Source organism: Argentina silus, assembly GCF_951799395.1.
Source record: "Argentina silus genome assembly, chromosome: 9".
Taxonomy (NCBI): Eukaryota; Metazoa; Chordata; class Actinopteri; order Argentiniformes; family Argentinidae; genus Argentina; species Argentina silus.
Window position 1 is genome coordinate 13,560,878 of NC_139663.1, and position 16,312 is coordinate 13,577,189.

At 47.2% G+C, this 16,312-nt stretch overlaps 1 protein-coding gene across 1 annotated transcript; it reads right to left on the bottom strand.

Annotated features, from left to right (window-relative positions):
• Positions 1-1,713: 1,713 nt before the first annotated feature.
• Positions 1,714-12,040, bottom strand: traf7 (TNF receptor-associated factor 7). Its single transcript, XM_083677374.1, has 20 exons — positions 11,971-12,040; positions 10,100-10,339; positions 9,370-9,461; positions 9,068-9,181; positions 8,743-8,835; positions 8,471-8,504; positions 7,838-8,027; positions 7,097-7,231; positions 6,506-6,723; positions 6,286-6,359; positions 6,069-6,117; positions 5,838-5,965; positions 5,497-5,579; positions 5,360-5,399; positions 5,055-5,171; positions 4,424-4,546; positions 3,542-3,661; positions 3,314-3,445; positions 2,985-3,104; positions 1,714-2,768 (listed from the first exon to the last, which is right to left on the bottom strand). Exons 2-20 carry the CDS (start codon positions 10,149-10,151, stop codon positions 2,754-2,756), a joined length of 1,929 nt encoding a protein of 642 aa, XP_083533500.1. The 5' UTR covers positions 10,152-10,339; positions 11,971-12,040; the 3' UTR covers positions 1,714-2,753.
• Between the last annotated feature and the right edge of the window lie 4,272 nt (positions 12,041-16,312).

Here is a 16,312-nt window from a genome sequence, read left to right on the forward strand (position 1 = left end):
GTCTGTCTGTCTGTCTCTGTGTCTGTCTTTCTGTCTCAGCACTGTGAACATTAATGCAACACTCCTCCACTGATAAGATAACAGACACTCACCTATTTGTGAAGGCCGGGGTTCGAACCCAGGTCTACTACTGTACGTGGAAGACCCAAGTGTCTACCATTAGGCCAAGAGGACATCCTCAAGTTCTGAGGCCGACACTTGAGTTCACATGTGTTTGGCAGGGTTGCCTCATTACGAAAGTGTGATTCCAAATGACCTCAGCTACGTATCTAACACACTCCAACTCAAACAGATACCATTCCTCATTCTATTCCATGTGTTACAATGAGCGCGCCCTTCGATTTCTCTCTCCACTGAATCCCACACGGCTCAACACAGCCCTATAAACACCAGGGGATCCATGCATTACGATGAGCACATCCTCCGATTTCTACCTCCACAGCCCACTCAGGCTAGACTTTTACACACTGCGGCACTGATCTGCTGTTATTACATGAGCATTACCGTGGACCCCCAGGAGAGGGCAGCAGAGCCTCAGACATCCCAATGGGAGAAGCCAGTCTTGTCCTGCAAGGGTCGGTGTGTAGGTGCAGGCTTGTATTCCACCCAAGCGTTAACAACTAACCTGATTCAACTAACCATAGTCTTGATTATTGATTGTACTTGATTATTAGTAGAATCAGGTGTTCCCACAGAATCAACTTTTAATACAAATGTTGCTGTTTGGCTTCCCTCGAAGCCTGGATCTACACCACCCACAGCGGGGTAGGATTCCCCTCCTCTGGTAAACTGTAGACCATCTTTATTATCCAGCCCTGTGGTTGCTACTAGTACGTATCCTTGACCTACATCTTACTTGCGATGTCTGTGATGTACAGTCACTCATTTTAGACAAATGTATTTATTGTTCTGTTTGAAGCTCAGGATGAGAACATCTGCTAAATGACCAAAAAAGTAAATGTAATAATATTTTGGCGGGAATTCATAATTTAATTTTCCAATGTAATTCACTTCTGTGGGCAAAGTGCTGCACAGAACGAAGACTTCTTACTCAAGCCCACAGCATAGGACAACAGTCAGACAACAGTCAGGAACAGAGACAGAAAGATGACAAAGTGTACACGGCTTTAATGCTCAAATCAGGCTTACATGATACAAGTATACAAGAAAATTAAACCATGATCGCATCAGACACATCGTTCAGCTTCCCCGCCCCCCCCCCCCCCACCCCCCCGGCGTATGAATCCATTAGAATGATCAGTATTCATGATTATCTACCTCATCAACCAGTCAATGTTAGTAGCAGTCAGAGAGAGAGAGAGAGAGAGAGAGAGAGAGAGAGAGAGAGAGAGGTTGACCACACAGAGGGAGGAACAATTCTACTCTGCACTGATGGCACTTTAAACCGAACCGATGCGCGCACACGCGCACGCGCACGCGCGCGCGCGCGCACACGCACACACACACACACACACACACACACACACACACACACACACACACACACACACACACACACACACACACACACACACACACACACACACACACACACACACACACACACACACACACACTCTCTCTCTCTCTCTCTCTCTCCCTCTTCCTCTGTCCCTCCCCCCCTGTGTGGCTAACTTGTGAAAAGGGGCACATGTTCAGTTTGGGCACCGTCCATTCCTAAACATTGACACACAACTGTGAAGCGGTCCAGAAACACAGCCCCACCCAATCCCACCCCACCCCTCTGTCATGGCACTGGGTACAAAGTGAAAGTACAGAGTTATCTTTAAACAAACCCTACCGAGTGAATCCTCTAGTCTGGGAGCATCCCATACCAATTACATTGCGGTCACCGCACCGGATCTCAAACTGCCTGCAAACTGCATGCAGCTAGCCGCATCGTATCATACAGTGACCGGGTGGCCAACGGAACCATGGATGACGTGGCATGCATTATGGGTCGGATGCTAACTCCAGGCCGCGCGAGCGTGACTCCAAACCGTCGCTCGCATTTCCCGTTGACGTCAACGCAAGACTCGCGCAAATGTCGGCGTGGCGGGGGCGGATATCGAGTGAGGATTCCATCCCTTCAAACGACTAAAACTGCAATGTGATTGGCATAGAATGCTCCTATAAAGTCAAGTTTAAACATGGCATAGGCATCATCATCATCGTCTTCATCAGTTAGGTCATCACGGCGTGTTCCGTACGAGCCGTCCCTCGCACAGAGAGGACCATGACGCTCTGCTTCCAGATAGGCCAGAGAGGAAGCCGTGGTGTCCAATCAGAGAAGGCTTGGCGTAGTCCAATGAGGTGGCACGAGCATAAGGCAAGCTCCCAATCCTTCAGCTCCAGGCTCCCGTAATGCAAAGGTCACAGAGGTTACCCCAAGACCCTCATCGTGTCAGGGGTCGTAGGTGGAGACCCTCATCATGTCAGGGGTCGTAGGTCAAGATTAAAAAGTTACATTTTACTAAAATAGTCTGTTGACTCGTGATCCCAAAAGATGACGTTATTCTGTGGCTGAAGAGTCACTATCAGTTAAACATCAGAGTGTGTGTGTGTGTGTGTGTGTGTGTGTGTGAGTGAGTGAGTACAATTGTGTGTGAGAAATCGTGTGTGTGCGTGTGTGTGCGTGTGTGAGATGGTAAGAGTTCATAAGGTCCATTTGACACTGAGAGTGCAGTCCATAGAGGTTGGTCCATAACTCCTAGCTCCCATCGACCACAACCTCTCAGCTAACCGTTCTTCATCTAGCACGTCCACACCTGAGAGAGCGAGAGAGAGAGAAGACGAGAGAAGGAGAGACAGTTGAAAGTACAAGCCCATCTCTGCTTTGAGTCACTCTGGATTACAGGGCTGTCCACTACATGCCTGACTATAAATATATGTTCGCGATTAGGACCCCATCGGATGACGAGTCAATGAGTGACAGACAGATGCATCGTGTGACAACAGACAGTTTCATAGGTTGCCATGCCCACCTTGACGGTGCTGTCCACTGCTCCAGAGAAGAGGCGCCCCCTGCTGACGGCTAGAGCTGTTACACTGCCCTGGTGTCTCAGCAACGTCTGGGTACAGATCATGTTGTCCATGCTCCACACCTAGAACACACACACACACACACACAGTTGACATTTCAAACAAAAGAGTGGACTCACACTCTCTCTCACACACACACACACACACACACACACACACACACACACACACACACACACACACACACACACACACACACACACACACACACACACACACACACACACACACACACACACACACACACACACACACACACACACAGTCTCACCCTGAGGGAGCGGTCGTAGGAGGCGCTGAAGACTTTGGTCTGGTCGGGGGTGGAGATGACAGCCAGAGCATACACAGTTCCTACGTGGCCAGTCAGAGTCCTCACCTGCTCCTTAGACTCGATGTCCCACACCTGAGGAGGAAGAGCAGCATCGTCACCACCATCATCATCACGTGTGTGTGTGTGTGTGTGTCTGGATGTGTGTGTCTGGATGTGTGTGTCTCTTACGTGGATGAGGTTCTCGTAGGTGCCGCAGACAATGTGGTGGTTGGTGACAGCGATGGAGTAGACACTGCCCCCGGAGGTCTGGAGGACATGAACACACTCCAGAGAACGGATGTCCCAGATCTGACACACGCACACGCACACGCACACGCACACGCACAGTAGAGTTAAACAGAGTTAGTACCCTATAGCTGGAACTTCAGGCAAAGAGAAAGAGCCCACACAATCTCAGACAGACAGACAGACACACAGACAGACACACACACACACACACACACACACAGACACACACACTCTTATCAGTTGTGGGGGAAAAAAAGTAAGGTACCGCACAGCTGTAAGTCATCAACTTCCATCGCCATGGTAACAGTGAGGTGTTCTTGTGGCTAGTTGCGGCTACACCAATCAGAGAGCTCCAACAGAACATGCCACAGTACGGGGGGGGGCTGTTATAAAGACACACATCCTATTTCTCTCTGCCTCTCTCCCTTCTCTCGTTCTCCTCATCCTGTCCCAGAGACGAGTCTCTCATGAACAATACCGGTCTCTCTCTCTCTCTCTCTCTCTCTCTCTTCCTCCTGGGATTTGTTTCTTCTTCTCTCGTCTTTTTTCTTTCTTTTTTCTTTCTCTCTCTCTCTCTCTCTCTCTCCCTGGTGTGTTCATTAGTCACTGTAAGTCCACCGAGGGCATTTATACTGCTGTCATCTCTCTCATTCTCACACACACAGCAGAAGAGAACTCAAAGACAAAGACACCGAGTTCTTTGTTTCTATATTTAGAAAACTGTCCAATTACCGGGCAAATGGATCTCTTCACTATTCACTGCGATCAAACACCCACATCTCCAGAGACTGTGTGCACGCACACATGCACACACACACACACCTTGATGGTCTGGTAGGATCCGCTGTACAGGTGGTTCTGTGAGGCCACCAGTGCACGGACCCAGTGGTTCAGACCGGTCAACTCCTTCTTCAGCTTCAACTCAGTGCCCACGATGTCCCACACCTGCAAGCGCACGCACACACACACACACACACACACACACACACACACACAGGTGATGTCATTGAGTTGCAACATTGACACAGAGAGAGAGAGAGTTGGGAAATAAAGGAAAGTCCCTTAGCAGGGTGAGATCGTCCATCCATCCATCCCTTCCTTCCTCCCTCCCTCCCTCCCCCTCTCCTTAGTTACCATGGTGATTCAGGGAGCACAGTGGCCAGTATTTATTTATTCTCTCTCTCTCTCTCTCTCTCTCTCTCATAAGCAGAAATACCATACCGAGGAAATCTTAGATTCTGACAAGTACATTAAGTCCATGTCTGCATTATACCTCAATATCTCATTTCCAAACACACACAATCATCTACAAAGACAAAACATCATACAAGACCACTTCCTCTCTTCTTCTTTGTTCTTCCCTCTGCACCGACATGACAGGGGAACACATTCCAGATCGGGGATGTGGGTGTTGTAGTGCTGTGGCGGGGCATTGTGGGTAGTGTAGTCGTACCTTGATGGCCTTGAGGGAGCCGCTGAAGAGCATGTTGTGAGAGGAGACGAGCGTGCACACGGGGTTGTCATGGGCACGGATGGTGTTCACCTTCTGTAAGGTCTGGATGTCCCACACCTGCGCGCACGCACGCGCACACACACACACACACACACACACGCACACACGCACACACACACACACACGCACACACACACACACGTACACACACACACGTACACACACACACACGCTAAAGCAGCAGTATTGTAGGACTCTTAAGTGTTATTTCAGTGTGGATTTGAGCAGCCATCTGAATCACTTACTATGATGGTGCAGTCAGCTGATCCGCTGTACAGTCTGTTCCTATGGGGGAAAGGGGGGGTGGGGTCAGTGAATACACACAAAGGCCCTGAAATCAAGAGAACTGTGTGTGTGTGTGTGTGTGTGTGTCTGAACGTACCCCTGGATACACAGCGCCAGTACGATGCCATCGTGTCCCTCCAGAGTCTTCTGACACTTATAGGTGGTGCAGGTGTCCCACACCTAACGGAGAGAAGCAATGAGAGTGAGTGTGAGTGTGTATCCCTGTATCTGAATGTGTGTATATGTATAGACATGTATGTATGTGTTTGTGTCCGCATGCCTGTATGGATGTGTGTTTGTCTGCATATGTGTGTGTGTGTGTGTGTTTCTGTTTGTATCTGCATGCCTGTGTGTATGTGTGTGTCTGCGTGCGTGCGTGCGCGCATGCATGTCTTTGTGTGTGTGTGTGTGTGTGTGTGTGTGTGTGTGTTGCTGTACCTTGATGGTCTTGTCTGAGGAGCCGGAGAAGAGCAGGTCTCCAGTAGAATAAACACACAGACACCAGACGGGTCCTTGGTGGCCCACAAACGTCCCCTTACACTTAAAGATCTGCTGGGGGTCGTACGCTGCAGAGAGAGAGAGAGAGGGGGGGGGGGGGGTGAGAGCCATGAGGAAAGGGAGGATGAATGTAAAAATAGGGAGAGGGGGTGAAGAAGAGGAGAAACTCACAGCCCAGGATGCCCATGTTGAGTCTGGCATTGATGTGGGACAGCTCATCCTGCAGAGAGAAGGAGAGAGAGGAGGACAGAGGGATGGAGGGGGTAAGGGAGAAAGAGAGGGGAGGGGAGAATGAAGAATGGAGGAGGGAAAATGCTATTTTAAAATACATTTCATTTGTTTGGCATCACTTACAAAAAAAAAAGCGAACACACATACACACACTTACGTTGAGCATGGAGGCGTCTCTACGGAACTCCATCAGGTCTTCACTCAGCTTGCTCTGGTTCTCATCTAGCACATCTGGAACACACACACACACAAAGGTGAGTGACACACACACACACACACACACACAGTTTTTCAAGCAGGGAGCACCCATTCATCCACCCATCCATCTACACACACACTCTCTCTCTCTGTCTCTCTGTCTCCGTCTCTCCTCGTACCAAACTTGAGCTCCAGGTTCTTCTCCAGCTGGTCTAGTTTCTCAGAGAGTTTCCCCAGCATGGAGCGCAGGAAGGCAATGTCCTGGTCCTTCTGGGCCAGCGTCAGCTGCATCTCATGGAAGCGGTCGTCTGTCTGCTGCAGGAACTCCTTCAGACCCTCAAACTTACACACCTCCAGATGGGTCTCATACGTGTCCTGGTTCCCTATGAACGTACAGCTGGAGGAGGGGGGGGGGGGGTTAGTGTGTGTATGAAAGAGAGGGAGACAGACAGACAGAGAGAGAGAGAGAGACACACAGACAGACAGAGAGAGAGACAGCAAGACATTGAAAGAGAGAGAGAGAGAGAGACAGACAGACAGACAGACAGACAGACAGAGACAGCGAGACATTGAGAGAGAGAGACAGCAAGACATAGAGAGAGAGAGAGAGAGAGAGACAGCAATACATTGAGAGAGAGAGAGAGACATTGAGAGAGAGAGAGAGAGAGAGAGAGAGACAGCAATACATTGAGAGAGAGAGAGAGAGAGACATTGAGAGAGAGAGAGCTGTCTGATTCTCTACTAGTTCTGATCAGAGTGAGGAGTCTTACCCGTATTTGGAGTGGGGACACTTGATGTGTTCACACTCTTTGAGGTGGGCCTCCAGGTTCATGGTAAGCAGGGGGGGGCAGGAGGGGTTGTTGGGACAGCGCACTGGACGGTAGTCACAGCTCACCTCATGTTCCCTGGGGGGGGGAGGGAGTACAAGTATTGGAAACAGGAAGCATTTTGTCTTCTATTAGCTCTATACTCCAACAGTTTGGATTTGAAATCAAACAATTCCTAGGTTAGCGGTGGTTAAAGTAGAGATTCTAAGCTTTAATTCTATGTTTTTTAGGGGGTTTTTCAGATTGGGTTCACCATTTAGAAAGTAGAGAGAAAAAAGAAGACAAAATGCTTCCTCTTTCCAATACTTGTGGAGGATATGTTACCGTATCAGTATATGTTGACAAACTTCCTAAAAACATTGTTCAATGTGTGGGTGGACGTGAGACTGTGCCTGTACATGATAACTATAATAACTATATGATATTAACTACAGTTATCTGTGTGTGTGTGTGTGTGTGTGTGTGTGTGTGCGTGTCAGCCCTAACTTGTGTGTATGTGTGTACATGCCAGCCAGATGTGTGTGTGTGTCAGCTCTAACTTGTGTGTATGCATGTGTGTACATGCCAGCCAGATGTGTGTGTGTGTGTGTTTGTGTGTGTGTGTCCTAACTTGTGTGTATGTATGTGTGTACATGCCGGCCAGATGTGTGTGTGTGTGTGTGTGTGTGTGTTTTCAGCTCTTACTTGCGTGTGGTGAGTTTGATAGTGAAGGGGCAGCCCAGGGGGTCCACCTCGTAGGCCCCAGGCTTGGCGGAGGCAGCAGTGGTGATCTGGCAGCCATATTTACAGTGGATGAACAACTCTCCTATCTGCTCCTCTACGGCAATGTTGTTCACCACCACGGTTAGCTTAGCCGTGTCCACCGGGCACTTATCTACACACACACACACACAGAGAGACACACACAGAGACACACACACACACACACACACACACACAGAGACACACACACAGAGAGAGAGAGAGAGACACACACACACACACACACACACACACACACACACACACACACACACACACACACACACACACACACACACACACACACACACACACACACACACAACGTTGAAGTGCATGTACACCTTACATCTCAGAGTACAGCATGATTTTTATTGTAGCTTTATTTTAACAATGGTTTTAAGAAAACTGTTATTATTCAATCAGAGTTCGTGTAACCGGTCTGAAAAGGCATTGCATTTCACGGATTGTTTAAAACTCCCATTTGAGTATTTCTCATATTAGAAGTATTACGGTAAAGATGGCCGACTTTTCACCAGTTTCACACAGGCTAATTGGGGCCTTCTAGAGCCTTACCTGAGGTCAAGGCACATCGTCTGCAGAAGGTGTGCTAGAGAGAGACACAACGGTTAGAGAGAGCTGGACACGTCCCTCACCAACAACAGTCTACTGTACAGCATGGCTCATAGTGGGAGGTAAGGAAGGGAGGCGAGGGAGAGGGAGAGATGATGGAAGTGGGTGAAGAGAGAGGTTGGAAAAGGAGGGGGGAGGGGGAAGGAGAGGTGGAGGGGGGAGGAGAGGAAGGAGGGGTGAGAGATGAGGGGTGGGGGCGGAGGGGTGAGACTCACCCCACAGGTGGTGATGACAGGGTCTTTGAACACGCTGCAGCACAGCTGGCAACACAGCTTCACTGAAGGCTGCTCCGCAAACACCTGGGGTTCCTACACACGCGCGCGCGCACGCACACACACACACACACACACACACACACACACACACACCTTACTTTTACGTATTTAACCATTCAACACACACAGTTTGCCGGCCTCATGGGTAGACCGTGGGTTGAGCCAAGCGAGATCCTAGTGTGTGTGTGTGTGTGTGTGTGTGTGTGTGTGTGTGTGTGTGTGTGTGTGTGTGTGTGTGTGTGTGTGTGTGTGTGTGTAGACTGACCGTGTCCTCCTCCTCCTCGTGCAGGGAGAAGGTGGAGCGCAGGGACATGTTGGACTCAGAGTGGAGCGAACGCACAGAGATGGCCGAGTCAGAACGCCGCGGGGTGATGGGGGGCTGGAGAGAGAAGGACACACACACACACACATTAAAGATATACAGATTAGGGCACTTGAGACACGCTCACATATTTTTGCAACACTATGAAACAAAATTACATTCGTTGAGAATTTCCACATTGAAGATCATAGAGTTGTCTGTGTGTGTGTGTGTGTGTGTGTGTGTGTGTGTGTGTGTGTGTGTACCATGCCATCCTCGTCATCCCGGGGTGAGTAGGTGAGGGTACTGGAGGAGGAGGGGGTCCGACGGTGCTGTTTGTAGTTGCTGGAAGCTTCCGCTGGAACAAAGAGCAGACAGAGCCTTGATTTACCCCACACCCAGTAGAGTAGAACCGTAAACAGACATATCAGGGACATGCTCTGTGTGTGTGTGTGTGTGTGTGTGTGTGCGTTTGTATGTGTGTGTGTGAGTGCGTTTGTATGTGTGCGTGCATGCGTGTGTGAGTGCATTTGTATGTGTACGTGTGTGCGTGCGTGCGTGGGTGTCTTAGACTCACATTCCAACAACCATCCCTGACAAAGTACAGAAGTGTTTATGTAGTGTGTGTGTGTGTGTGTGTGTGTGTGTGTGTGTGTGTGTGTGTGTGTGTGTCCTGGGCCTGATTGGCAGCGCCCTGAATGAGTGTGGACGTGGCGGTAGAGATGTCCAGCCCTGCATCTCAATTCTCCAGCCGTTCCCCTTCAGTGTACATAGTGCACGCCCCGAGATGGATTTAAAAGCACAGGATTGGTGGAACCAGGGGCTCCTCCACCAATCCTATGCTTTTATATCCATGTGGGCTAGTGGACAAGTCAAGGGCACACTTCAGGGGATAGGGTGAGGCATTGGGACGCAGGGCAGGTGTGTGTGAGACTGTATGGTCATGTGTGTGTGTGTGTGTGGGAGGGGGGGGCGGTGCCCAGGTGTGTGACTCACCTTTAGCTCCTGGAGCCACGGCTGAGAAGGTGGGGCCAAATGAGGGCTCCATCCTGGTCTGCTGGGAGAGAGAGAGAGACGCTGTGCGGGGGAGGGGAGGGGAGGGGAGGGGGGGGGGGGGGCGGAGGTCGAGGAGCTGGGTTCAGCTACTGCTCCTCCGGACTGTGGGTTGGGTTGTAGCCAGATGTCACACTGCAGCTGCTAACCCAGCACACACACACAGGACTGGACCTCAACAGCCTGGGGGGAGAGAGAGGGAGGGAGGGAGAGAGAGGGAGGGAGATAACAGTGGAAGAGATTATGATGAATGTCAGGGACATTCACATAGAGATGGGTTGTCAACACGCGCGTGCGCGCACATACACACACACACACACACACACACACACACACACACACACACACACACACACACACACACACACACACACACACACACACACACACAGGGAGTAAGTAGCCTACAGATTGTGATGTGAAGACAGACCAGTGATGCATTGATGACCAACAGAGTATCTATATATGCCATTTAACTGACGCTTTTATCCAAAGCGACTTACATTGCAGTGAGTGCGTACATTTCAGTATACATGGTCCCAGCGGGTATCAAACCCACAACCTAAGCATTGTTAGCGCCATGCTCTACCAACTGAGCCACAGAGGACCACAAACTTTGTCAGAAGTGAGTATCTCAGGTCTGACTGAATAACTGGCCCATACTCTGAGACACAGAGCGATGCTTCATCTCTGAGTCTGCAATTAGCAACACTCAGAATCCAGAGTAACCCCTATGTGTCCTTAAGTGCTCTATACAGACTGTCCAATACAGGGAGTAGGCAAACTGAAACATAGGCCATAAGGCATAAGAAAGGGGAGGCTGGTGGAGGTCAAAATCTGAGAACGGATGTTTGATATCATTCCTGATTGCGTACCATGCATTACAATGAGCCCATCCTCCCATTTCTACCTCCACCAGCCTCCCCTGGCCTAAGACAACCTTACAGACAAGCAGATGTTCAGCAAACCTGTTCCACAACGATCACAATCTACATCCCCTCACTACATAGCAAAGTCAACAACTTCTAGGAATCCTACACTCACCCAGAGAAAACTGATTCTGCACAAGGATAAACGCCCTCGTCCCTGTTGATGTTGTTTTTTATACATATCACAAGTTACAGACACGTTTGGAGGGAAATAGTTAACAAGAAGCGAAGAACAGAGTCATGATGTAAACAGAAAGGCATGCGTATCGTCAGCTCATATGTTAATAAATTGCAGAATTGGCCAATGAAATTACACAGCACATCTAATCCGCTGGCTCGTACGTCACTGTCTTTTCACGACCCGATTCCCGTCAAAGGAACCCCAAAAAGGGGTAGATAGATTTCACAAGAGGGACAACTTTATCAGCTCCGAATCCTACACAGCGAACTACTTCATGTCCCAACGCACAACATATGCTAGCTAACTTGCAAACGTAGATAGCTAAGCACTAAGTTAGCTACAGTAGCTAGCTACAAGTATACAAGCTACATCGTCAGCTATTCTGTAGCGTGTCAGTCATTTCTACAACACAGAGTGAACGCGTAACAGCGATTTATATATAGCTGAACGCGACAGCTAGCTGATCACTGCTGCTGGCTAGAGAGGAAGACAAGAGACAGCTAGCTCGAACTCTAGGTATCTTGCAACTAGCTAATGTTAGCTAGCTATCTCTCGCATATCTAGCTAGTTTCTATCCGCTAAATCCATACTTGTGTCATGCCAGCACTAGCTGCATCAAACTGATGACTGCGCAGTTACCAATCATTACGGTGATATTCACGGTTTTGCAAAATCGTACATTGTGAGTTTAAGTGGTCTCTTACCATTATCAAATCGTAGAAAGTCAGCAGCTGAATTCTCATCTTCCTCTCTCTCTCTCTCTCTCACGCCTCAAACAACATGCAATGATTTGTGTGAGTTGTAGTTCGGTTCCTGCATTTCCGACCGGTTCCACAAACCTAAGTGACTGCAATGCCCACTGTCCTCTTCGGCAAAATGTCATTGGACCATGTTCTGTCAGTGCATTCCATAAACCAACTGTAAGCGCATCATTCTCAAATGTATCGACATTCTTCCAAATTCTATACAGCGATTGGTTCTTGCAGAGTTAGAGTCACCGACGCGACATCATCACGAGATTTGACGGTCGATGTGTAGGCACGTGCGTGATGGTGTGACCGTGGAGTAAACGTGAGCGGGGGGCGTGCGTGCGTGTCCCGTTACCTGCACAGAATGCAAATGATCATTCCAAATGATCATTCCACCTGCAAGCAAAACAGATGGAAATAGGGAAGTATGATGTAGCGCTTTATTCCTGGCTCTTTCATTCCACCTCAAGTTTGGGAAATAAAACCCCGATATTTGCACGCTCCTCCCTGCTTGTTGTGTCAAACCGGACCCGGTCCATCACATACCATCATGACTTCCTAATCATCCCCTGATTTTCATGTTGACCGAATGAAACGGCTGTATGTATTAATACACAATATTCTAATTCAGTAGGTAAACGTTTATGATTATAATATCATATGTTTTCAGGATAAGAAATGAGATACGATGCACTGTAAGATAAACTGTTAATATCATACCACTGCTGTCATGACTGCAGAGTCACTACCCGTCTTCAGCCGTAGATTGAAGACCCATCTCTTCAGGCTTAACTGTCCCTCCTAAAGACCTCTTCATCCCCACTACCCCCCTGTACAAGTTTCTCTCCTGTAAATAAATTAATACATTAAAAAATAATAATTCTTCCTTCATTTTAAAAAGACAATGTCAAAAAGGGATGAAAAAAATAAATAAATCAAACAATAAGGTATTTAGAGATTATTTATTAAATCCAGTCCTTGACATCTAATGGAATTATTAACATGTCACAGACAACACTCTAAATTGTAAAACAAAAAGCAGTATCATCCTAATATCAATAAAATAATACATGATTCTAATGGCAATCTGAGATTCAAACAACAATGCAGTCACCCACCATCTGACGGGTGGGGGCAAGGACTGACCATCCTTGAGATCAAAATTATAGTTTTAACAATGGTTTGAAGTTTATAGTGTTTGTATACAATTGCATTGTTTAGGAGAAGTTTCTAAAAGAATCAATAGTGATATATAACTAATTAAAAAGTTAAAAAATTGACGTACCAATTCCAGATTGCCTCTTAAAAAAAAAGAAAGTAAAATAGGCTACTTGTTAATACAAATCTAATAAAGTATTTAAAAATAGGGTGTCACATAGGTATGAAAATACAAGTTAGGTATTTAGGTATTTCAAAAAACAAGAAGGAATTTATATTTTTTACTACCAAACCCAAACCTTAAAATCTAATAGAATCATGAACATGTCACTCACAATGCTGTAAGTTGCAAAACAAAAAGTAGTATCATTTTAATATCAATGAAGTTATACATAAATAAAAAACAATAACAATGCTTATCTTAATCAGAAATATGTGTATTTGAAGCCTCAGAGTCCAGCTGCTCCGGAACATGATCCAGATTCTAGTAATCTGAAAATGAATGAGAAAATATTGTCTTTATCTCTAAACACCATAATACTGTTACACATTCACATCCAAAGAAAAGACAAAGAGAGAGATGGTTGACAGAAAAAAGGCATAGATTAGATCCATCTCAAGAGATAATCTCCCCAAACTCACCCTCACTGTCGCTGCAGATGAAGTTGAGTTTCTCAGTCTCAGGCAGACTGACCCAGCAATGCTTTCCTCCTTTCTCTATCGCCCCTGTTCTCCCACACTTCTCCTCTCTGGTCCCGTTGCCCAGTTCTCATAGCAGGAGGACTGTGCACTGACCCAGAACCAGATGCCCAGGGTGCAGGAGTGGCGCAGGCCCAGCCACACGTGAGGAGTGGAGGCCGTCTCGGCCCTGGCCACGACCCAGCGCTGGATGTCTTCACCGTGGACCGAGACCAGGTCCTTATGGTTCTCTCTGCAGTAGTCCAGGGCTTCATTCCAGGTCTTGTTCTCATGAACCAGGATTAGTTTATCTGGGGGAGGAGGAGGTCTGGATATTGTAATCAGGGCATCACAGAATATGTATAGGGCAGTTAACCAAACACAGATTAAGCCTACTACTGGACTAGAAAGCACTGTTTTAGATATTCCCTACTAACCATTTAGTCCAGGACTAGTGTTAACCAGGCCTGGGAAACTGTTACATGGTCTTCTCAATGATACAAGTGGGTCGTATTACAACAAGGTATATGTCAGAGCCAAACAAAGCTACATTTGCACAAACTGAAAAAGTAAAGGGCTCTCATAAATATACCATTACTATGGCTCCCAGGTGTGGTGTTCTCTGATGTTTGGTGTTCAGTAGTTGAATGTTCAGTAGAGGTTTGCACAGTCGAGGGTCCTGCAGTGGTAGTTGATGGATGTTCAGTAGAGGTTTGCACAGTCGAGGCTCCTGCAGTGGTAGTTGATGGATGTTCAGTAGAGGTTTGCACAGTCGAGGCTCCTGCAGTGGTAGTTGATGGATGTTCAGTAGAGGTTTGCACAGTCGAGGCTCCTGCAGTGGTAGTTGATGGATTTTCAGTAGAGGTTTGCACAGTCGAGGGTCCTGCAGTGGTAGTTGATGGATGTTCAGTAGAGGTTTGCACAGTCGAGGGTCCTGCAGTGGTAGTTGATGGATGTTCAGTAGAGGTTTGCACAGTCGAGGCTCCTGCAGTGGTAGTTGATGGATGTTCAGTAGAGGTTTGCACAGTCGAGGGTCCTGCAGTGGTAATTGTTGCACTTCTCTCTGGAACATAAGACATGATTGTTGGGGACATGCAGTAGATTGTTCCTGTTTTTGCAAATAACTTGAATCAAATCATGCCTGAATCTTCTCAACGTCAATTTAAATAATTAAAAGAATTTCAAACATGCTAATTTAGGGCACACATTTGCTCCACACATGCATCTCTAAAGAGGGTTTAGCCTTAGCTGACAAGTTCACGTTACCCGATAAAGCACCAAATACTTAGCTACAGTATTAGATTTAGAAACATTCCTATTGTTCAAAGAATATTTTGTTTAAAAAAGTGTTTTATATAAGCAATATCAGCCAGCTACCCTGACATAGATGAAACCTACTCCTAGACTATCCATCTGAGATTATTTTACTGTACTCTCGGATTAGTCTTAATCTAGTATCTCTGGGAAACCGACCCGTAGTATTCAGTATGAATATCTGGGTTGCATTAGGCTACAGTACACAAGAGGAAGAGAGAGAGTAGAGTCAAAAGAAAGAGTAACTCACTGCCATAGCAAAAGAAGGGAAGAGTTTGACTACACTTCCTATCAGCCCATCTCCCCTTGTGTTGAACCACTGCCACACCACAGTCCTCATTCCCATTCTTATTATTGGGTTGGCATTTCCTCCAGTTTCTGAATGAGGAGTTACTCCGGTCTGACCACTTCCAGGAGTCTCTGAACAGGCCGATCCACACCTCCCTATCAGTGGCTACTTCCGTTACTTCCTGGTTCTCAGTGATGCTCATCACACTGGCCAGGTCTGTGTGGTGCTTCCTGCAGTGGATCTGAGCCCCTCTCCATTTCTTCTTATTCTTAATTAAATGGTATTTCCCATTGTTCCCAGTGTCTGTATATAATCAAATCATCACATCTCAAGTCTCATCCTGGACTTATCCACAACCTTGTTATGCTGTATGTCACTGATTTACTGAGTGGTGCTTTAACAACAGAACATTGCAGAATATTTGGACAGACATTTATATCATATCATTTGCTAGATTGTTTGATTAGGGTTCTTACCGTTATAACAGACAAAGGCATATTTGGAGTTACAGGTGACACCCCTCCATCTACTTTCTTCCATAACCACACAGTCCTCTTCTCCATTTGCATAATTTGGTTCACCATCCTTCCAGTTCTCATATCTGAACTCTCTATCTTCCATAGACCAATACCACATCATACTGTCTCCCCTCTGTAACCCTATCCAAACTGAGGTGTTGTAGCTCTGATCTACAGTGCTGATCAACATGGTCATCTCCGTCATGTTGTCTACGGTGGCCAGGTCAGTGTGCATCTTTCTGCAGTAGCTCTGAGCCTCACTCCAGGTCTTGGGACTGTTGAAAAAGTGATACTCATGTGGAAAGCATGAGGTGGATGAACACTGCCCTGTAAGATATGC